Source organism: Jaculus jaculus, chromosome 6 (assembly GCF_020740685.1).
Source record: "Jaculus jaculus isolate mJacJac1 chromosome 6, mJacJac1.mat.Y.cur, whole genome shotgun sequence".
NCBI lineage: Eukaryota > Metazoa > Chordata > Mammalia > Rodentia > Dipodidae > Jaculus > Jaculus jaculus.
In genome coordinates, this window is record NC_059107.1 from 96,714,083 (window position 1) to 96,735,835 (window position 21,753).

General features: G+C 47.8%; 1 protein-coding gene across 1 annotated transcript; it reads right to left on the bottom strand.

The window, feature by feature from the left end:
* Window positions 1-826: 826 nt before the first annotated feature.
* Calcoco1 (calcium binding and coiled-coil domain 1) lies at window positions 827-21,420 on the bottom strand. The gene is made up of 15 exons (XM_004649908.2): window positions 21,349-21,420; window positions 18,102-18,281; window positions 17,691-17,793; window positions 15,887-16,077; window positions 13,622-13,780; window positions 13,106-13,254; window positions 8,370-8,460; window positions 5,606-5,761; window positions 5,159-5,413; window positions 4,616-4,741; window positions 4,160-4,255; window positions 3,705-3,813; window positions 3,356-3,555; window positions 2,924-3,030; window positions 827-1,802 (listed from the first exon to the last, which is right to left on the bottom strand). The coding sequence occupies exons 2-15, from the start codon at window positions 18,255-18,257 to the stop codon at window positions 1,625-1,627; spliced, it is 2,076 nt and encodes a 691-aa protein (XP_004649965.2). The 5' UTR covers window positions 18,258-18,281; window positions 21,349-21,420; the 3' UTR covers window positions 827-1,624.
* Between the last annotated feature and the right edge of the window lie 333 nt (window positions 21,421-21,753).

Consider the following 21,753-nt stretch of genomic DNA (forward strand, 5'->3'; position numbering starts at 1 on the left):
GATCAATAAAGAGGGGTTGAGATGGAGAGAGGAGAGATCCATTATCTCTAATTTCCTTGGAAGGGATTCAGGGAATGAGATGAGGTTGCTAGGAGACAGACATGAAGGAAGAAGGAAGGATGTAAGATGTCATCCAGGTGGGGCAGAAGGGGGGGTGAACAAGAGTTTCAGGTGGATGGAGACAGGGAATGGTGGGGGTGGTCCATCCAGGGACCCTGAAGGGAAAGGAGAAAGGCTGAGCAGGAAGCTCACAGGATGGAGAACGAGGGGGCTGCAGGCATGGGTGGCAGGGCACTGCGGGGAGCGCTGGTGAGCCTGCAGGTTCTCAGCAAACGCTTTATGATGGTGTGGCTGTGTCTGCGTAGCTCAGAAAGCTGCTCAGGGGATGAATGTGTTTCTGTAACTGTGAAGTCAGACTAGGCTCACGGATAAGGATGCAACAGAGTGGGGAGGAGGTATGGGGAGAATCTAAGGCAGTCTGCAGAGGTAAGCGCTTCGGGCATATTTCACTAGGTGCACTCTTGACAGAGTAATGCCTAACCTTTGGCCCAGGGAACAGCAGGGGCTGCCACAAAGAGTGGAGGTGTGAGCAGTGGAAGCCTGGCCTTTTGCCTGCATGCCCCTGCCCCCATCAGTGTGCTACATGCCAGACTTCCCTCTGGGACAAAGGTTCTTTCCTCCTCCTCTAGCATCTGTGGGTCAGCACACCAGGAGACACAGGAGAAGACCAACTGCCCAGCACCCTGTTCCCTTTCACCAGGGTCTAGAAACCCTAGGCCCTTCTGCATCTAACCATACCTCTTGATAAGAACACACTTTATAACAGTTACACGTATTATATAAATATATTTGTTCAAACTACAGATAAAGAGGGGAGGGATATGGGGAAGGGAAATTTTATTGCTGTGGGGGACCTGAAGAGGGGGAAGGGAGGAAGATAATGGGGACACTTGGATCCCTTGTGCCCCATCCCTCACAGAAGGCACAAATACATTATTTTTTTTTCCATTTGCGGACACAGGAGTCAGCAGACAGAGCACAGTAATCCTTAAAAATACAAAAGAAACTTCCAAACTTACTACCTAAGGTTATATTAAAAGCTAGGGTTGGGTGTGGAAAGTAACAGGGAACAGAAAGAAACCAATGAAGCTGAGACCAAGACCAATGAGGTCTGGATGTCCATGCGGCTGCCTCCATGCAGGCCCCAGAGAAAACAGGTAAACAAACCCCAAGTAAGAGAGGGTGGGGAGCCCCAGGAACTGGCTTTGGGGCATCAGAGAGGAGTGTGTGTTTGTAAGCTTGCATGTGTGTGTGTGGTGGTGGCTGTATACTGCAAGTCACCAGGGCTAGTGGCTAATTCTGTTCCCAGAGGAGAAGGGCTCCATCCTGGTTCCTCCAAACAGCTTTCAGAGGGTAAATTCAGCCACTGCTTTCAAGACAGACTCCTGCCTGGAACAAAGGAGCCAGGCAGAGATGATGAAGCTGGAAAGCATGGGATGAAAACCACACGGAGCAGGTCTTAGGGAAGAGAGCAGCATGGAGCCCATTGTGGTGGGAAATAGGCATGATACTGGTGTGCACACGTCTGCGCGTGTGAGTGTGTTTGTGCATGGGAGTGTTAGGATCACTCAAAGGTGAAAGGGTCCTGGGTGCTGAAAAAGAAGTGTCCATCCATGTGGTCCTCCAGGGCATCCTTGTCACTCTCAGCAGGGAAGCGCTCCTTACAGATAGGACACTCCTTCCATGGAGGGGTGGCTGGCACCCCAGTGCTGGCCTCTGTCAGAGGACCCACTGCAAAACCACTATAGAAAGATGGAGATGAAAGGTCAGGATGCTTGCTTTATTCATTTATTTTATTAATTAATCAATTAATTTATTGGTTGGTTGAGACAGGGCCTCAATCAACCAATGTAGATGAGGATGACTTTGAACTCCTGATCTTCCTGACTTCACTTTCCAAGCACTGGGTTATCAGGCGTGTGCCATACGCCCGACTTCTATACCTTCTTGACCTACGGACCTCAGGGAAAAGGACCCATGGCATCTGGGTCCCCAGATTTCCCTGTTCCTAATGTGCCATCCTTGTCAGTCTCTGTTCCAGCCCTTCCCATGGCATCTGTCCACAATACTGGGTTTGTTCATTCTCCAGATCTCCATGCCCTCTCTTCTCCAGTCCCTGCTTGTGTCTGAAGAGCAGGGCCCATCCCCCAACCTCCCGCTCACCTCCCTCCATCTCCGTCTGCTACCTAATGAAGCTGAAAATGAGCCTGACATTGTCCTTCATCTTCCTGCTTGGGCTGAGAAAGATGACAGCATCAGCCGGCCCTGCCCTGAGCCCATCTCACGCCAGCAGAGCTGGGAGCCTTGTGATAACATCTCTCTTCCCTGGGCCCTGCCTGCCTGACCTGGGCAGGAGAGGAAGGCAGCAAGGACCACCTGATGCCTAAGTCCCCCACTCCTGAGGATTTCCCTCCAACTCCCCCAGGAAGTCGAGAAAGGGGCATAGCCAGGCAGTTGCTGGTTCTAGTCTTCTCTTGGCGCCCATCCCTGGGCTTTGGCCTCGGCCTCCTCCCTTCTTCCTTTAGGAGCCTAGGCACCTACCTGGTTGTTGGGGAAGGGGTAAGGGCAGGATAGAGGGGAAGCAGGGCAATTTGGGCTCCATGGAAGATGGTGCTAGAATGATACAGAAGCCAGTCAAAGGCAGGTCCTCCAAGTGCAAGGTCAAGATAGAGAAAGAGAGGGAAAGATGACCTGAAGGCACCTGGGATGTGCAGCACTGGGGTGGTTTCCATCAACACACTGGTTATCTCCTTTTCTGGGCTGGGCCAGGAAAGGGAAGGATGGGGGCAAGTGTGGTGGCTGCTCACATGCTGACCTCCTTCCACCTTCCTTCTGTGTCTCCTCCACTCCCTACTGTTCTCACCTGGCCACGTCATAGAAGGCACTGCCCAGTTCAGGAAGCAGGAGGTTGGCTTCCTCACCCCCACTCTGCACAGCTGCCATCAGCACCGACTTCTCATCCTCAGCCTCCTGGCACCAGAGAGACAGGGTTGGGTTTGGGGGTGTACTGAGGTGGGAGAGCAGCACACTGGGACAGGTTAGAGCCCAGACTCCAAAGCCAGGGCAGGGCAGAGGGGAGATGGGACTGATGTTTTGATGGGGCTGGTGGTTCAGGGAAGGGGGCTAGAAGCAGAGGCTGTTGGGCTGGCCTGGGTTTGGGGTGGTTCTGTTGGTAGTCTTGAAGAAAGGCTGGGCCTACCACACCCCGCCCCCGAGACTATCAAACCTGCCTAGCTCAGAGTTTCTGCTTGGGGTGGGGCCCTCTGCTTCTGGGTGGGCTCCCCTCACTGCTCACCGAGTCAGAGCTGCTGTCTTCAGCCAGCCCTGAGAGGTGGGGAGCAATGGGTGCTGGCTGGCTGATGACAACGAGGGAAGAAGCCTCATGGGGCCCAGCAGGAGAGGCGCCTGTGTCTCTCTGCTCACACAGGCTATAGGGAGGGAGCCTCATGTCTTCTGGGGACTCATCCTCTGAGTCTGTCAGAGCTGCAGGGCAGCCTAGAGCAGGGAGGCAGACAGGGCAAAAAGAAGGGTGGGTTGTCAGAGGGCTGAGTGGCCTGGCCTCCTAGAGCACCACTTGGTGCTTTCCTCAACAGGGAAAGACGGTGGAGTGGGGAAGAGGTGACATGAAACTGGGGTATACAGACTCAGGCCCGTGGTGGCCTCCTCGTCCTCTGTGGCAGCGTCCTCATTCCACTTCTCATCTGCAACCTTCTCCAGGCGGGCCTCCAGCTTCCTCATGTATTCTAGCAGTTCCTGGAGTCAGGGATGAAAGAGCAGGTGCTAGGCCTGCAAGATGCCAAGCTTCCGGCCTGCCAGCTCTTTCCTGCCTCCCAGATGACCTCCTAGCTCCTCAGTTAGATGCCTTTACCATGGGGTGGGATCTCGTAAGGCAGAGCTCCTCCCTCAGGAGTTCTCCTCCACCCTGTGCCTTTCTCCCTTCTGGTGCTCCACCACGCCACGTCATAACAGAGCCAGGGTCCCTTTTTTAGCCTCTCCTAGCGATTCTAGTTTCTAAGACAAGAGATGACAAGAAGATATGGAAGCTTAAGTCCCCAAGCCCTCCATGTCGGCATCCTGGGCCTGAACCATAGATTGTCACCTGTTTCTCTGCTTGCAACTGCTCCTTTTCCTTCTGGAGCACGCGCAGGGCGGACCGCAGCTCTGTGAGCTCCCGCTTACTTTCTGACAACTGCACCTGAAGAAAAAGAGCCTGTGGAACATGGAATCTGGACCAACAATTAAACTAGGTCCTCTCTTCCTCCTATGCACACACTGTACTCTCTCCATAAGGCCCTGAGACTCAGGCCGAGTCCTAGTCTCTGCCTCTTGATTGTGGGTCTAGATGACTGTGTGAGAAGACTTGGTCACACCAGGCACACATGTGTGCCCTTACAGCAGAAAGGGACCCTGCATATTCAAACCCATGAGCGCTTGGAGATTCGCAAGTCAAAAACTACCCGACATAGATGTGGGCACCTGGTACTTCTGAAGCAGGGGCCAAGACAGTAAAGGAGCACTGCTACGTCAGGACATCAGATCCAGGGTGGTGCCTCACCAGGCTAGAATCCTTTTCCCGGGCCAGCTCAGTCTTGAACACATGGTTCTGGCTCCTCTCCTCCTGCACTGCCTTCTCTAGCCGAAGGACCTCTGCACTCAGCTTCAGGATCTTGTCCTTCTCGGCCTGGAGTGGTCCAAGGAACGTGTGAGGGTAAGGACGCCATGGGAACGGGGAACAGCATCTCCCTCACTCCGTCTCTTCCTTTATGGGACTGGGTTATTTCGGGAGCAATTTCCCCTCGGTGCTCATTTCCAACGCCCCATGGGGGAAGGACAGGGCATGACAGAGGGTGCCGTGATGGCCAGGAATGGGCACTATGGCAAGGCCTAGTGCCTATCAAGGTGTTTCTGTTTCCCAAGAACATTAACTAAGGAAGGTGACTGGGATTGGGATTCTACTAGGGCTGAGTTCTGCCTGGACATCAGAGGGTACCTCTCTCAAAGCCCCTTCCCTCAGGTCCTCCAAGGTTCCTCTCTCCTCTTCCCTCCTCCCATGGGGAAGGGAGGAGTCTCTGAGGTGGGGGAAGAGGTCCCACTCTACCTCCACACTCTGCAGCAGCCCCGCTCGTTCCTTGCTCCACTGGCACTTCTCTTCCTTCAGGTGCAGGCTGAGCTCCGCCAGCCTGCCATTGACCTCGGCCACTTCCAGGCGGCTGCGGTGCAGCTCAGCAATGGTGCGGTCCCTGGCACCTGCTGCACTGGCCAACTCTTCTCCGAGAAGGGCGGCTTTCTGCTGGCTTGAGGCTGCAAGCTCCTGCGCCCCTCGAAGCTGCTCCTTCAGGGGCTCCAGCTCAGCCTCCAGAGAAAGAGGATGGAGATCAGAACTGGCAGGGGATCGTTAGGAACCAAAAGCCCTGCTACGCATGGCTTGGGGCTGTGTTGTCTACTTCAGCCATGTTGTTGTCCCTTCTCTATGGCCACTAATGTGTTAGACTAGCTTTTGGAATTTTCACTACTTCCAGTTGTCTGGATGGGGGCCTTCACTCACCACTCTCTGCTGGGCTTGGCCTAGGGTGTCCTTCATGTGGGCCACTTTGTCCTTTAGTCGCTGGAATGCAGTACCCTGCTCTTCTTGCCGGCTCTTTGCTTCCTGAAGTTCCACACTTAAGCGGTGGTTCTCCTCTTGGGCCATTTGGAGCTCAGCCTGATGATAGTGGCAAACCGGTAAGGGTTAAAGAATGAGTGTTGGGTGGCCAGAAACATGGTGCCCACTTGTCATTGTGACAAGAAAGGCCAAGGTCAATTTCTTAGATTTAACATAAGCAGAAGCATTCAACTTGAAATCCTCCTCCTGCTCTGACCTCCTCAGTGCTGAGATTAGGCAAAGATACATGCTACCACCCATGGTCTTTCCTATGCTCATTTCCTTCTGCAGGACTAAGCACTTCCCAAGTCATCCAGGCCAGATGCCCCGAGGCTGCTATGCTTGGCTGTGCTCTCTCCCTAGCAGTCCCTGGGAGAAAAGCATTCTCTACTCTGGCCACAGCCATCTACTCTTCTCTTCCTGTCATGACCACATTCACTGAGGAGTGGTTATTTTCTGTTTGGATGATTGAATAACTTTGTGATATTTGGTGTATTTTCCACAAGAAAATCAAGTTTTCTCTAAGTACAATTCTTTAAGGCCATGTCACCCAATACTTGAAAATCATCAATGCTTCTCACTGCTTAAAGGAAAAAGATTAAAGGGCTGGGGATGTAGCTCAGTTGGCAGAGTGCTGGCCTAGCATGCATGAAGCCCTGGGTTCAATCCCAGCACGATATAAACAAACAAATGATTAAGAAAAAAGACTAAACTCAAGATCCTCCATTATCTCAACCGTTCCTTAGCTCACACTCTTCACCTGCAAGTTTTCTCTAAGCCTTTCCTGGCATCTTTCTCTGCTCTACTCAAATTCTGCTCACTCTTTTTTTTTCTGAGATAGGATCTTGCTAGATAGCCTAGCCCCAACTTGTAGCAATCTTCCTGCCTCAGTTTCTCCAGTGCTGATGCACCATCACACACTGTTCAAATTCCATCATTCTGCATTGCTGGGGAAAGAGTCTTTTTCTACAGAATCCAGTGTATTGAGGAAGCAACTGAGAGGTTCTGCAAATGTTCTCTTTGAACTTGTTCTGTAGTTACCTTTTTGCAGGGCTAGGGCATTGCTCAGGACACTGGACATGCTTCGGCAAGAATTCTGTTACTGAAGTACAATCCCAGCTCAAGCTTATTTTAAGTTATTAAAATTATGTTTAAAAAAAAGCATATCAGCCTACAAGTTAACATGCTAATCACCAACTCATCAATATAGGCTTCTGAAACAATTCACTAAAACTCAGAATAAAATTTCTTTCATATTTCTACTGAAGAGTTAAACTGAGATTGCCAGGTTGACAGTTTAAAAATAGTTACTTGGGGCTGGGAAGATGGCACAGCAGTTAAAGGCACTTGCTTGTAAGTCTGCTACCCTGAGTGTGATTTCCTGGCTCCCATGTAAAGCTGGACACAAAGTGACACATGCCACTGTGATCCCAATGTACCTCCGGCACTGAAAGGCAGAGACAGGAGAATAGGGAGGCTGGCAGGAAGCAGCAACAACAAAACAAAACAAAAAGGGAGAACCTGCCTCAAACCAAGTAGAGAGGACAAACACTCTAAGGTTGTCTTCAGGCCTCCACACATGACCCATGGCATATGTGTGACCATATATACATACACACACCCTATACATAGATACATAAAAATATCACTTGTTCTGGGTGTGGTGGCACACACCTTTAATCCCAGAATTTGGGAGGCAGAGGTAGGAGGATTGCAGAGTTTGAGGCCACCCTGAGATTACATAGTGAATTCCAGGTCAGTCTGAACTTGTGAGACCCTACCTCGAAGGAAAAAAAAAATCACTTGTACTTACTTGTGTGTGACTCAAGGTGTTCTGTTCAAAATTTGGATTCATTTTACCTTTTTTTCCCTCCCTTTTTCCCTCCTCCCTCCCTCCTTCTTTTCCTCCACAGCTGGCCTTGAATTCAAGATCCTTCTACCTCAGTATATACCACCATGCCTAGCCCTCATACCCCCACTTTTTTTTTTTTTCCAGTACTGGAGATTAAAACTAGGGCCTTGTGCTTGCTAGGTAAGCACTAGCTCAGGCTGACCTGGAATTCACTATGTACTCTCATGGTGATCCTCCTATCTCTGCCTCCCGAGTGCTGGGATTAAAGGCATGCACCACCACGGCCGGCAACAACTTTTTTTTTATTTTTAATTTTATTTATTTATTTAAGAGGGAGAGAGACCGAGAGAGAGAGAGAGAGAGAGAGAGAGAGAGAGAGAGAGAGAGAGAGAGAGAGAGAGAATGGGTGTGCTCAGGGCCTCCAGTCCCTGCAAATGAACTCCAGAAGTGTATACCACCTTATGCATCTGGCTTACATGGGTTCTGGGGAATCAAACCTGGGTCCTTTGGTTTTGCAGGCAAGCACCTTAACCGCTAAGCCATTTCTCTAGCCCATTAACAGTCTTTTCTAAGGTCTACTGAAATGTATTCTCATCTTCTTCTCTGGAGCCCTATAAATACTGGATTAGACTTTTCTTGTGACATGGATATTCCACTCTGACTAATCCTGATTTGGGCGCAGGTAATGTATTCTGTAGGAGAGGGGTACACAAGGTCTCCTTTACTTGTGTTCCCCATGGGTACCCAGCATTCAGAAGAGATTCAATGAACAAGAACTGAGTAACTGAGAAAGCGAACCAGGTCAGAGCCCCTTACCTGGCTGTGTTCCTTGTCTGTTTGGACTTCCTTCAGCTGCCCCAGGAGCTTCTCTTGTTCCCGAGTCAGGGCCTTCACCATGTCTCTAACCCTGTGAATGGGGAAATGAAACGTTGGATCACCCAGTCACCTAGAGACATGTTGAATACTCTTTCGTCTTCTGCTTATGCTGTTCCAGGGTTAGGCTCCAACCTCCCTCTAGGAGGCTCAATTCCTCAAATCAGAAAAGGTCCAGTTTGAAGCCCCAAGAGCCCAAGATTCCTGTTCAAAACCACTTTTATTTTCTCTTCCTGTTTCATTATAAGGAATGCTCTACTAATGGTTCCCTGAGCATTTTCACTTAATCCAGAATCTAGTCTTTCAAACACAATGGGCAATAATTGTTGATTATAAGCCTCTGCTGTGGATTAGCAGTTGGCCTGACCTAGGATTTGAGGCTCTGCAGGCTAAGTGGTCTCTGTACAGCTCAACTCAGCAAGCACACAGCACAACCTGCTGTAGACAAGTATGTAAATGACTGTGTAAGGGATCGCAATAAAACTGGACTTATCAGTGGTAGGGAGAATGATGCAGGAGTTGAAGGTGCTTGCTTGCAAAGCCTTCCAGCCCAGCTTCAATTCCCCAACCACCCATGTAAAGCCAGAGGGACAAAGTGGCAAAGAGACCCTGGTGCACGATTACAGGCAAAAAATAAATACTTGTACTTACGAACACTCATATTTGAATTTCATAGACTTTTCACATCACCAAATACCATTCTTTTATCTCTTCATCAGCTACTAAGTCATGTAGAAACAGAGGCTGGACTAGATTTGGCATGTAAAGCACAGTTGTGAGGCCCTGGTCCAGAAGAGCCTGAGCACAGACATCCTGTCCCTCCCTACAGCAAGACTGGAACACTATGAAGCAGCGTCACTGGTCACTTTACTTATTGTGCTGAGCTTATGCAGAACACCCCTTTCCTTTAAAGTTTTCTTTTCGGGGGGGGGGGATTTCGAGGCAGGGTCTCACTCTGGTCCAGGCTGACCCAGAATTAACTGTGTAGTCTCAGGTTGGCCTCAAACTCATGACCACGCCTGGCTCTAAAAAGTTTTCTTTATTAAAAAAATATTAAGCCAGGCATGGTGGCGCACACCTTTAATTCCAGTACTCGGGAGGCAGAGGTAGGAGGATCCCCATGAGTTTGAGGTCACCCTGAGAATACACAGTGAATTCCAGGTTAGCCTGGGCCAGAGGGAGAACCTACCTTGAAGCCCTTCCCTCCCCAAAAAATTAAATCTTGGGCAAGAGAGATAGCTTAGCGGTTTTATTGCGAGAGGTTAAGGCACTTGCCAGCAAAACCAAAGGACCCAGGTTCAATTCCACAGGACCCATGTATGCCAGATGCACAAGATAGCACATCAGTCTGGAGTTCATTTGCTGTGGCTGGAGGCCCTGGTGCACCCATTCTCTCTATATATATCTACCTACCTCTTTCTTTCTCAAACAAATATTTTTAAAATGTTCTATGGGGCCGAAGATATTGTTCAGTTTATAGGTACTTGCTTGCAAAGCCTGATGGCCCACATTTGATTCCTCAGTACTCACGTAAAGCCAGATGCACAAAGTGGTGCATGCATCTGGAGTTTGTCTGCAGCAGCAGAAGACCCTGGCATGTCCATACCCTTTCTGTCTCTCTCTCTCTCAAATAAATAAATAAGTAAATATTTTAAAAACATTCTATGGACTTCAAACCAGAACCCACTGGCAAGTTATAGGAAGGTACAGCTTGGCTCTGTATCGTAGACACAAAAGTGACAGGTGTTCAATATTGAAAGAAGCAGTTTTCTGAGGGTGACCTTCTCTTCCATATCTCACATCACTCTTAATGCTAGTCCTATGATTTATAACCCTCCTCAAGGGAGAGATTCTGTTGCACTCCTGAACCACCTCTCTAACATTTATCTTTTCTTTTCCTTTTTTTTTAAAAACACTGATGAGAACTGAACCCAGGGCCTTGCAGATATTAGACAGATATTCTACCACTGACCTATAACCTCAGCCTATCTCACATGTCTTACTCTAGAGAACAGAATCTAATTATGTATTTCCTGTAGTTTTCTTTATTTGGAATTTTCAAGGTAGAGTCTCACTCTAGCTCAGGCTGATCTGCAATTCACTATTTAGTCTCAGGCTGTCCTCAAACTCACAGTGATTCTCCTATTTCAGCTTCCTGAGTGCTGGGATTAAAGCCATGTGCTACCACTCCTAGCTCCCACAGTTTTTTAATGTTTTTTAAATATATATATACTTATTTATTTATGAGAGAAAAAGACACAGAGAGAGAATGGGAGCACCAGGGCCTACAGCTGCTGCAAACAAACTCCAGATGCAAGTGCCAATTTGTGTATCTGACTTATGTGGGTAATGGAGAATTGAACCTGGGTCTTTTGGCTTTGCAGACAAGCACCTTAACTGCTAAGCCACCTCTCCAGGCCTTCTGTAGTTTTAAAATGTACATGTAATGGCTGGAGAGATGGCTCAGTCAGTAAGATAGGTGCAAAGCCTAACTACCTGGATTTGTTTACCCAGTACTCACATGAAGCCAGATTGCACAAAGTGATGCATGCATGTGGAGTTTGTTTGCAGTGGCATCCATTTTTTTTTCTCTCTCTCTCTCTGCTTGTAAATGAATACATAAAATATTCTTAAAGATACAAATATTGGGGCTGGAGAGATGGCTTAGCAGTTAAGGTGCTTGCCTACAAAGCCAAAGGACCCAGGTTGATTCCCTGGGGCCCATGTACGCCAGATGCACAAGGTGGTGCATGCATCTGGAGTTTGTTTACAGTGGCTGGAGGCCCTGGCGTATCCATTCTCTCTCTCCTTCTTTCTCTCTTTCTCTTTCTCTCTCTTAAATAAGTAAATAAATACAAATGAAATATTAAAAAAAATACAAATAGTGCTGGAGAGATAGCTTAGCGGTTAAGGCACTAGCCTGTGAAGCCTAAGGACCCAGGTTTGCTTCTCCAGGTCCCACGTACACCAGATGTACAAGGTGGCACATGCATTTGGTGTTCATTTACAGTGGCTAAAGGCCCTGGTGTGCTCATTTTCACTCTGTCTTCCCCCACCCCTCTGTCTCTAATAAATAAAAATATTTGAAAAAAAATTACAAATATAGGGCTGGAGAGATAGCTCAGTGGTTAAGGCACTTGCCTGTGAAGCCTAAGGACCCAGATTTGATTACTCAGGACCCATGTAAGCCAGACGCACAAGGTGACACAAGTGTGCAAGGCCACACATGAGCACAAAGTGGTGCCTGTGTAGGGAGTTCAACTACAGTGGCTGGAGGCCCTAGTGTGCCAATTCTCTCTTATAAAGACAATAAAAAAAGTACAATATGTAAGTTGGGGGTGGTGGTACATGCCTTTAATCCCAGCACTTGGGAGGCAGAGGTAGGAGAATTGATGTGGAACTACAAAGTGAGTTCCATGTCAGCTTGGGCCACAGTGAGATCCTACCTTGAAAAATATAAATATAAATAAATAAATATTTATGTATACTTAATATTTTTATTTATTTATTCACTTGACAGAAAGAGAGAGATAGGCATGCCAAGGGCCTTCAGCCACTGCAAATGAACTCCAGACACATGTACCACCTTGTGCATCTGGCATACGTGGGTCCTGGAGAATTGAAACTTAGTGCCTTAACCATTAAGCCATCTCTCCAGTCCCATATATATGTGTGTGTGTATGTGTGTGTATGTATATATATATATACACATACATACATACATATATATATATATATATATAATGTACATACGTATGCACATACATATGTATTTGAGATGAAGTGATCTCCTGTCTCAGCTTCTCCGATAGCTAGGACTACAGGTGTGTACTTTCTTGGAGTATAACTTGAACCGATCCTCTTTTATTTTGTATTGACTGTTCTATCTAATTTCTTCTTCCAAATCCTCCTCCTAGTTCCACTTTTTGTACACAATAAATGGTAAGCATGATCCTTTTTGATTTTGGTTTTTCAAGGTAGGGTCTCACTCTAGTCCAGGCTGACCTGGAATTCACTATGTAGTCTCAGGGTGGCCTCGAAATCAGTGATCTTCCTACCTCTGCTTCTTGAGTTGTGGTGGTTTAATTCAGGTGTTCTCCATAAACTTATGTGTTCTGAATGCTAGATTTCCAACTGGTGGCAATTTGGGAATTGGAGCCTCCTGGAGACACTGTATTAATGGGGGCAGGCTTATGGTTATTATAGCCAGTTTCCCCTTGCCAGTATTTGGCACACTCTCCTGTTGCTGTTGTCCATCTGATGTTGGCCAGAGGTGATGTACACCCTCTGCTCATGCCATCATTTTCCCCTGCCATCATGGAGCTTCCCTTGCATCTGCAAGCCAAAATAAACCCTTTCCTCCCACAAGTGCTCTTGGTCGGGTGCTTTCTGCCAGCAACATGAAGCTGACTGCAACGTAAGTGCTGGGACTAAAGGCACGCGCTGGCTAAGTATGGCTATTTTTGAAGGTGAGGAACATAGGATAGCATTAGGAAAATGGATGAGGGCTAGCAGAAAACAAACCCCAAAACTAGAATACCCTTCAAGAGGTTGAGAAGGAACAGATAAACCATGTGGAACTTATAGCAGGTACGCCTGTTTGACACGGGATGGGGTATGGAGTCGTATGGAGTCTTGGGAAATGAGGGACAGTCCTGGGAGTGAGGAGGAACTCGTACCTGTCCAGCTCCACTTCCTTCATGAGCACTTTCTCACTGATCATCTGTATGTCATCCTCCAGCTCCAGGATACGAGCCACATGGTCACCCTGCTGCCGGCTCAGGATGTCCCTTTCTTCTGTGAGCTCCCCATGGGACCGAGAAAGCCCCTGGAATTAAGGTTTCCACCAAAGAAGCAGGGTGAGAGGAGGATACAGGCTAAGGAGGAACGCTCTAGTCTGGGCATTCCCACTTCTATCCTACCATTTTCCTTACACAGAAGCTGAGTGGGGACATTCCTTTACTTGGGCATATGGGTCCCTCCACCTTACCCCAGCCTTCCCAGCCCAAAGAACCACATCTCATTACAAGTCTAGGAGGTAGTCATATCATGTTTAATCCCACTTGTTCCCCTTAAGCTCATTTCCCTGACCATTACTGCCCACTACCATCTTTCTTCTCCTCTGTTCACTGGGCTCCAGTTTAGGATGCTGAGTGAACATCCAGGCCCCTTGCCCAGCCTGGCCCAATTCCCACCTTGTATTGCTCTGAGAGTTCTGCATGCTCCCGCCTGGCGGCCACCAGAGCTGTCTCCAGCTCATGCACTCGGCTCTTCAGCTCTGACACCTGCTCTTCCAACTGCAGCTTCAGCTGCATCAGGTCATTCCGTTCCTGCTGGCTCTCATCCAGCTGGTTCTACAGGGGCATGATGAGGAGACAGCCACTCTAAGGTCCTGTCCCTGTCACTCTCCAGATGCATTCTGGGGTGGGGAAACCATTTCAGTATGAGCTACAAAGAGGTGAAGAAGGGAGGCTTGGTATGCTGAAGAGTCCTGCCATTAACTATTTGGACATACTAGCCATGGACTCTTTTTTTTTCATATTTTATTTATTTGTGAGGACAGAGAGAATGGGGAGGGGGGCTGGGCATGCCAGGGCCTCTAGCCACTCCAAACAAACTCCAGATACATGTATTACTTTGTGTATCTGGCTTTATGTGGGTACTGGGGAACTGAACCCAGGCCATCAGGCTTTGCTAGCAAGCACCTTTAATGGCTGAGCCATCTCTCCAGACCAACAGATTCTTGAAATGCCATCCCTTGAATACCTTTCACAGTCCAAGCCTGGTCCCTTCCTCACTGAGAAACTGAAGGAGACCCTCATCTGGCAGGTAACATTGACAAAGGAGGGAATACCTTAAGTTTACCCTTTTTGGAGTCAGTTTTGGGTCAAATCTTCAATACAAATTTTACTAGCTATGTGACTTTGAACAAGTTATTGACCTTCTTGGAGTCTGTGAGGTTGAAATGAAAATAATAAATGCAAAAGCAGAACATCAAGCAGGACTCACACAATTCTGACTTATGTATAACCAATCATCTTCCTGTTATGTTGAACCTATGTATTTATTAGAATTGGGTTCTAGAAAGCAGGGGTTTCTGTGCTTGGTCTAAAAGTTCATCTCAGTGACACAAAGCTGTCTACTACACAGGGGTTTGTCCAAATCACAAAGAAGCTACCCATTCTCACTTTCTGAGCAACTTTCCCCTCATTTGGAGAATGTGCTGCCCCACCCCCACTCTGTTCCTGTCCCTTACCTTCCCTTAGGATGGCTTCTCTGTAATACTTCTTTAGCTGGTCCACTGGTAATATTTACATAAGCCACACTTCTAAGTTTAATTTTTCTACTAGTCACTTTAAAATGTAGTAAGAGGGGTACTTGCTTGCAAAGTCTGACAGCCTGGGCTCAATTCTCCAGTACCCACATAAAGCCAGATGCACAATGAGGCACAAGCATCTGGAGTTTGTTTCCAGTGGCAAGAGGCCTTGATGCTCCCATTCCCCCTCTCTCATTCCCTCTGTGTGCAAATAAATAAACACATAAATAAATAAAAAAATTTAAAGTAGTAAGAAATATGTGAAGCTGGGTGTGTCATAACAGCTGTAGTCTCTGTGTTTGGGAGGTAGAAGCAGGAAGATCAGGAGTTCAAAGCCATCCTCAGCTACAAAGTGAATTTGAGACCAGCCTGGATTACATGGGACCTGGTATCACAAAAAGAAAAAGCAACATATACATACACATACATATATATGCAATTAATTTTATATTTTATTTAATCTAATCTATAATATTTTAACATATAGGGTTTTTTTTTTGAGGTAGAGTATTGCTCTAGCCCACGTTGACCTGAAATTCACTCTGTAGTCTCAGGGTGCCCTCAAACTCATGATGATCCCCCATCTCTGCCTCCCAAATGCTGCAATTAAAGGCATGTGCCACAACATCTGGCAAGATCTTTTACATTCTTTTTTAAAATGCCAAGTCTTCAAAATCTTCAAAATGTTTTACCTGTGATTAGACTTCAATTTGGATTCATCATACTTCAACGAGTTAAGAGTGACATGTGGTCAGCCCTTCTGGTACTGGATGGGATAGGGTGAGGCCCTATTTCTCTTCATCTGTGCTGGAGGCAATTCCCTTTCTACCCCCATGTCCCCTGAGCAGCTTCCCTCCACCTTGTGGGTCTCCTGTAGGGCCTATGGCAGGAAGTGGCACTTGGAAAAGGCTGGCTCAGTTCTATGAAAACCTGAGTTACACTGGCCTGTAGGCAGCTTGCTTCCTACCCCACATGTCCACATGTGTGTGACAGTGGAGTCTTTCTTAAGGGCAGACCTTGGGTAACTCCCAGTGAGGCCTTCAGTTGAGGTGACAGAAGAGGGAAGGGGAAGCGGTAAAGGGGCCCTTGCAATGCTGTCCTTGGCCTCCTAGGCCCAGGAACAAATCTGATGCTCTTTTCTCACCTGCAACACAGTGGCCTTGGGGACAACCAGCAAAATATCAGAGCCACCATCAGCCTCCTCCAGGGTCACCAGCTCATCCATGGGCCTTGGCTCTCGGAACTGGAAGGCGGGGCTCTGCCCACACACTCTGCCCTGGCGGTTCACATACCGGAACTGATAGAGTTGGGCTCCAGGTTTGGGCAGGTAGCTGGCTGTGGGAAGAATGGACCCAGAATCCCAGTATGATCCCTGAACTTCCAGTGTTAGCTAATCCCTCCTTCTTGGTATGCCACGTTATATACTGTCCTTGACTCCATCTCATACACTGTTTCTCCCTTCTCCACCTCCCATGGCATTTCTTTTTCCTTGGGATACTCTTTTTGTTTAATTTTGATGTTTTAATTTTTTTGTTTTCTAGGTAGGGTTTTACTCTAGCCCAGGCTGACCTGGAATTCACTTTGTAGCTCTTGGATGGCCTCACACTCATGGAGATTCTCCTACCTGAGCCTCCCAAGTGCTAGGATTAAAGGTATGTGCCACCACATACTTTGTGATGCTCTTTTTCCCCTCTTGGCCTAGCCCTCTTTTTTTTTTTTAAAAAAAAATTATTTATTTATTTGAGAGAGAGGAAGAGAGAGAGAGAAAGAATGAACGCACCAAAGCCTCTAGATGCTGCAAATCAACTCCAGATGCATGCACCACCTTGTGAAGATTCTGGCTTCGGTGGGTCCTGGGGACTTGAACCTGAGTCCTTTGGCTTTGCAGGGAAGTGCCTTAGCCGCTAAGACATCTCTCCAGCCCTCTCTTTTTTCCCAAACCCACTCCCTCATTGTCACAATAATGCTACTTGACATTTGCTGAGTGCCCACCATGTAACAAGCACTGCCCTATCCATTTTCTGGGTAATTTTAAAGCTCTCATATTGTTCCTGTATGTGAGCTCAGACTTGACCCAGGCCTTTCAGAACCTTATGACCACCATCTTCTCAGTATCTGATGTTATCCCACCCAATTCCTAGTCTTGTAAAGCAAGCTCCTCTGTCCTGGGAGTCGTAGTAAGTAGTAGGACCAGATGCCCTCTACAGATCCTTCCAGCTCTACATCCCTGGTGCTGGGATAACTCCATGTTCTGTATTTGCTGAGTCATTTAGCTATATAGCCTCAAGAGGGCTTCTTTTTTTTTTTTTTTTTTTTTTTTTGCTATGTTGCTCAGGCTGGCCTTGAAATTCTGGGGTCAAGTTATCCTCCTGCCTCAGTCTCCTTAGTAGCTGGGACTACATGATAGATAATACCAGGGCTGGCTCTTCAGAAGTATTTGTATTCACTTTTCCTATACTTTTTTTTTTTTTTTTTTGGTTTTTCGAGGTAGGGTCTCACTCTGGCTCAGGCTGATCTGGAATTCACTATGTAGTCTCAGGGTGGCCTCGAACTCTCGGAGATCCTCCTACCTCTGCCTCTCGAGTGCTGGGATTAAAGGTGTGCGCCACCACGCCTGACACTTTTCCTATACTTTAAAAAAATATTTTATTTTTATTTATTTATTTGACAGAGAAAGAGGGAGGGAGGGAGAGACAGAAAAAGAGAGAATAGGTGCACCAGGGCTTCCAGCCACTGCAAACAAACTCCAGATGCTTGCACCCCCCTTCTATATCTGGCTAATGTGGGTCTTGGGGGATCGAATCTGGGTCCTTTAGCTTTGCTGGCAAATGCCCTAACCACTAAGCCATCCCTCCAGTCCCACTTTTCCTAAACTTTTATGTCTTTGAGCCCACTCCCTTTCTCCAAACCTTGGCTCCTCCCTCCAAGCTTCCCATCATCCCTTGTACCTTGGAACTGAACACTTGCGTGGGTGGGAGAACCATCAGTTGTACTCTCTGGCACTGAAGACCACACAAACGTATGATAATCGCGAACACAAGCAGCTTCTACCTGTAACATAAGGTGGGCATGGTACAGTGATGGAGCTATCATCAATGGGTGATGGTGGTGGGGTAGGCAAGATTAAGTGAGTAGTGGCAAGGATACTAAGAGACAAGAAAAGTGAGAGTCACTACTGTGTCAGGAGATGGCAAGGCTAAGACTGAGAAAGGAATGTTACTTATACAAATGGCCTCTATCATCTGTGATATCTTTCACCCTCTCTAGCAGCTCAGGTTGAGAATCTAAGAACCAACTCACTCCCTAATTCCAACTAGCCCATGTTCCATAACCCTGATCCAGAAGGGGTCCAGGGATACCTTGAAGATGCCAATCCAGTCACTGGCACTAGGCATGGTGCCTGGGGGCAGGGTGTAGTGACATTCCACCTTGGTGTTGGGTATGTAGGTCCTGGCTACATTCAGGAAGTTGACTCCACCCCGGGATGGTGCCCGGCTTAGTGATGACTCTTCCATCCTGCCCTTGAGATGCCTGCCGTCCTATAAAAGAAAAAGTTGACATCTTGAAGTCTCTCCCCTTTGTCTCCTTCCCCTGACCCATCCATACCCATTTACAGCCCCTGCTACCTGGACATCAAGGCACACCTGGTTTCCACATTTTAATATATCACTCCTAGGTCTGGCTTTCTAAGTGAATCTTTACCCTGCATCATGCTGTTCCCTCTCTAATTTAGAAGCCCTCATGTTTCCCTTTTACTGTCCCAGGCTTTGCCCATTTCAGCCCCTCTTTTTTACTTTGCAACTTTCTTGAACATACCAACTTTTCTTCTTCATCCCATCTGGCTCTTAAGTTCAAGATCTAGCTGAGATGTGGGGTGCATGTATGTGGGTGCGCATGAGCGTCAGGGTCAGAGGTCAAGGTCGGGTGCCTTCTTCAATCATTCTCTACCTTCATTTAGTTTAGTTTTGTTTTTTTGAGGTGGGGTCTCAATTTAATCTGGAATGACCTAGAATTCACTGTGTAGTCCCAGGCTGAATCCACAGCTATCCTCCTACCTCTGCCTCCCAAGTGCTGGGATTAAAGGCATGCGCCACCACGGCCGGCTTGTTGTTTTGTTTTTTAAGGTAAGGTCTCACTCTAGCTCAAGCTGACCTGGATTTCACTATGTATAGTCTCAGGGTGGCCTTGAACTAGTGGTGATCCTCCAACCTCTGCCTCCTGAGTGCTGGGATTAAGGGCGTGCACCACCACACATGGCTTTTCTACCTTAGTTTTTAATTTTTTTAATATATTAAAACTTTTTATTAATGAGAGAGATAAGAGACAGATAGAGAATAGGTATACCAGAGCCTTCAGCCACTGCAAATGAACTCCAGATGCATGTGCCACCTTGTGCATCTAGCTTATGTGGGTCCTGGAGAATCGAACCTGAATCCTTTGGCTTTGCAGGCAAGTACTTTAACCACTAAGCCATCTCTCCAGCCTTACCTTAGATTTTGAGACATGGTTTTCCACTGAACCTGGAGCTCACCAATTTGGCTAGACTAGCCAGCTAGGGAGCCCCAGCATCCTGTCTCCCCAGTGCTTGGATTCCAGACACATGTCACCATGCCTGAATTTTACATGGGTACTGGAAATCCAAAATCATGCCCTCACGTTTCTCACTAAGCCATATCCCCAGCTCCCAGGTGTACAGCCCTCAGTTTGGTGACCCAACTATATTCAGAAATGAACTGACACCCCAAAGCAACACCTAATCTCTGAAAGGATGGTTGAGTCTTCAGAGCTGGGATCTGTAGTGGGAGGCACAACAATACAACCTGCAGTCTAGTTCTGACTGCTGAGCTTTCTAAGCCGTCTGAACCCATTAATTCTAGGGAATCAGACATATTCATAAAGGGAAGGGGAGGATAAAAGGACAGATAGGTTCTGTTCCTTAACTTCATTATTCTAGAAGCCAAAACTTCTGGAGGTGGAAGAGTCAAGGGTGGAGTGAAACACTCAGAAGGAACTTAGTGGTATGGGGAGATGGAATGTGGGAGCCTGGAACCAGGTAAGCCCCACCCATAGGCAGGGGATAGAATGGAAACTGGGGAGTAAGGGGCCTCAAGAAGGGGTAATGTCTACCTAATGGTGAGAAAAGGCAAAACAGTACAAAAATAAATATTCCTCTTTCCACATCTTGCCTGAAGTGGGGCTAGAAACCTACTGGTTGAATGGATGGTAATCCCACTCTACTATTTCCCTGCCCAGTTTCTGTCCGCTCTTCTTAGCCTCCATCCTAAGTGCCTGAGTCCAGCCACCTGTTTGAATTGGTAGTGCTAATGGGATGGAGTTGTGAGGAAGGGATGTTCCAAGTTAGTTGGGGAGTTAAATGGAAAATATGGGGTTTGGTGAGGTCAGATAATAATAATCATGAATACTCCTGGGGGGATGAATAAGAATACATCATGATTACATACATGTAAAAACTAGAAGAGTAACTCCTCAATCCAGGACTGTGAGCCAGGCCTCTGTACACTCCAGCTCACTAATATGCTTCCTGTATCAGCTGTAACTGATGTGTCCAATCATCCATCACCACTAGTCATGAACCCGCCCCCAAACATCACAAACCCACACCAGGTTGGAGCAGTGGGGGAGGAACTTTAAGTGTAGAAGGAAACGTGGGCCCAGCATTATAAAAAACGAGCAACTGCTTCCTCTGAAACAGATTGGATTGAAGAGATTGCTTTGGATTTTCATCTCTCGGAAATCTCTGGTTAAAACGAGTCCATATTTTCTTCAAATACAATTCTTCCCAGAGTTGGAGAAGTGTGAATGTCCTCCAAGACCTACGCGTAGGGAATCCCCAAATACTGTCCACAAAGAAAATTCCTAACAGCTGCAAACATTCTCCAACACAGAAAGTTCTGGGCACTTAAAGAGTATGTATGTGGCCAAATACTGAGGTTTGTTGAGAGAGAGGGAGAGGGAGAGGGAGAGGGAGAGGGAGAGGGAGAGGGAGAAGGAGAGAGAAGGAGGGGGGGGAGAGGGGGGGGGAGAGGGAGAGAGAGAGAGAGAGAGAGAGAGAGAGAGAGAGAGAGAGAGAGAGAGAGAGAGAGAGAATATGAATGTGTGCGTGTGTGTCCCCTACTTCTCCACTGTAGGGCTCTAAGAGTTTTTTGGAATTGTACAAGTTGGAAATTCACCTCCCGCCCCCAAGGATTCGTTGTGGTAAAGGCCTTTCTTTGGATTTTGGGAGAGAGAAAGAGGAACGGGGTGGGGGTGGGGGGGCAAGAGGTTTGTGAGGGCCAAGACTTGCCTGAAAGAGATTAAAGCAATGATTTCAGTTCCCCCAAACTCCTCTAAGCCGTCCAGAATTTACAGAGAAGGCCAGAGAAAAAAATGAAGACAACACGGGGGCGACTACCCCCCTGCTCAGGGCCCCCTTGAAACCAGTAACACCCAAAACGTGGGGGTGGCTTCTTCAGTACGTGAAGTATTAAAACCCAAAGGCTTCTGCCTCCCTGTTCTATATCTCCTTTAGATTAGCCTCTCTCAAACTGGAAAGTGGGCCGACCACCCCCGCTAGGACCACCTTCCCAATTAGGCCAAGTTTCTTACCCCACCGACGGATCAGCTGTTCCCCTCACCTTCCACCAACAACAAAAACAGCACTCCGACTCGGGAGGGAGGGGGAGAGTAGCGCGGGGATTTCTGGGGCTTGTAGTTCTTCTGTGGGCCGACACCGCCCATTTCCTGTCCTCCAGGACTACGTATCCCAGGAAGCCACGCACAAGGGGTTTGGGGACGAGGGCGGTGGCCTCTGCGCAGCATTCTGGGAGACGTAGTCCCGCCTCCCGTGGTAGCCCACGAGGGTGTGTCTACCGAAGGACTTCACGGCCCATGATTCCTCAGGAGGGACAGGCGGCTCCAGCGGTGGCCGCTGGTTCGCCGCGTGGTTTGTTGGAGTGGGCAGGACTGACGGCCCCGTAGCGTTTCGGGGGGCCGATCTCCTTTTAGGGACAA

Excerpts from the sequence above, each read along its gene's own strand:
- Calcoco1 (XM_004649908.2), bottom strand. The coding sequence starts at position 18,257 with ATGGAAGAGTCATCACTAAGCCGGGCACCATCCCGGGGTGGAGTCAAC. Across the intron at positions 13,255-13,621 it reads AACTCTCAGAGCAATACAAG|GGGCTTTCTCGGTCCCATGG; the intron begins GTGGGAATTGGG and ends CCTTAATTCCAG. Across the intron at positions 8,461-13,105 it reads AAGGAAGTGGAGCTGGACAG|GGTTAGAGACATGGTGAAGG; the intron begins GTACGAGTTCCT and ends CCCCATTCACAG.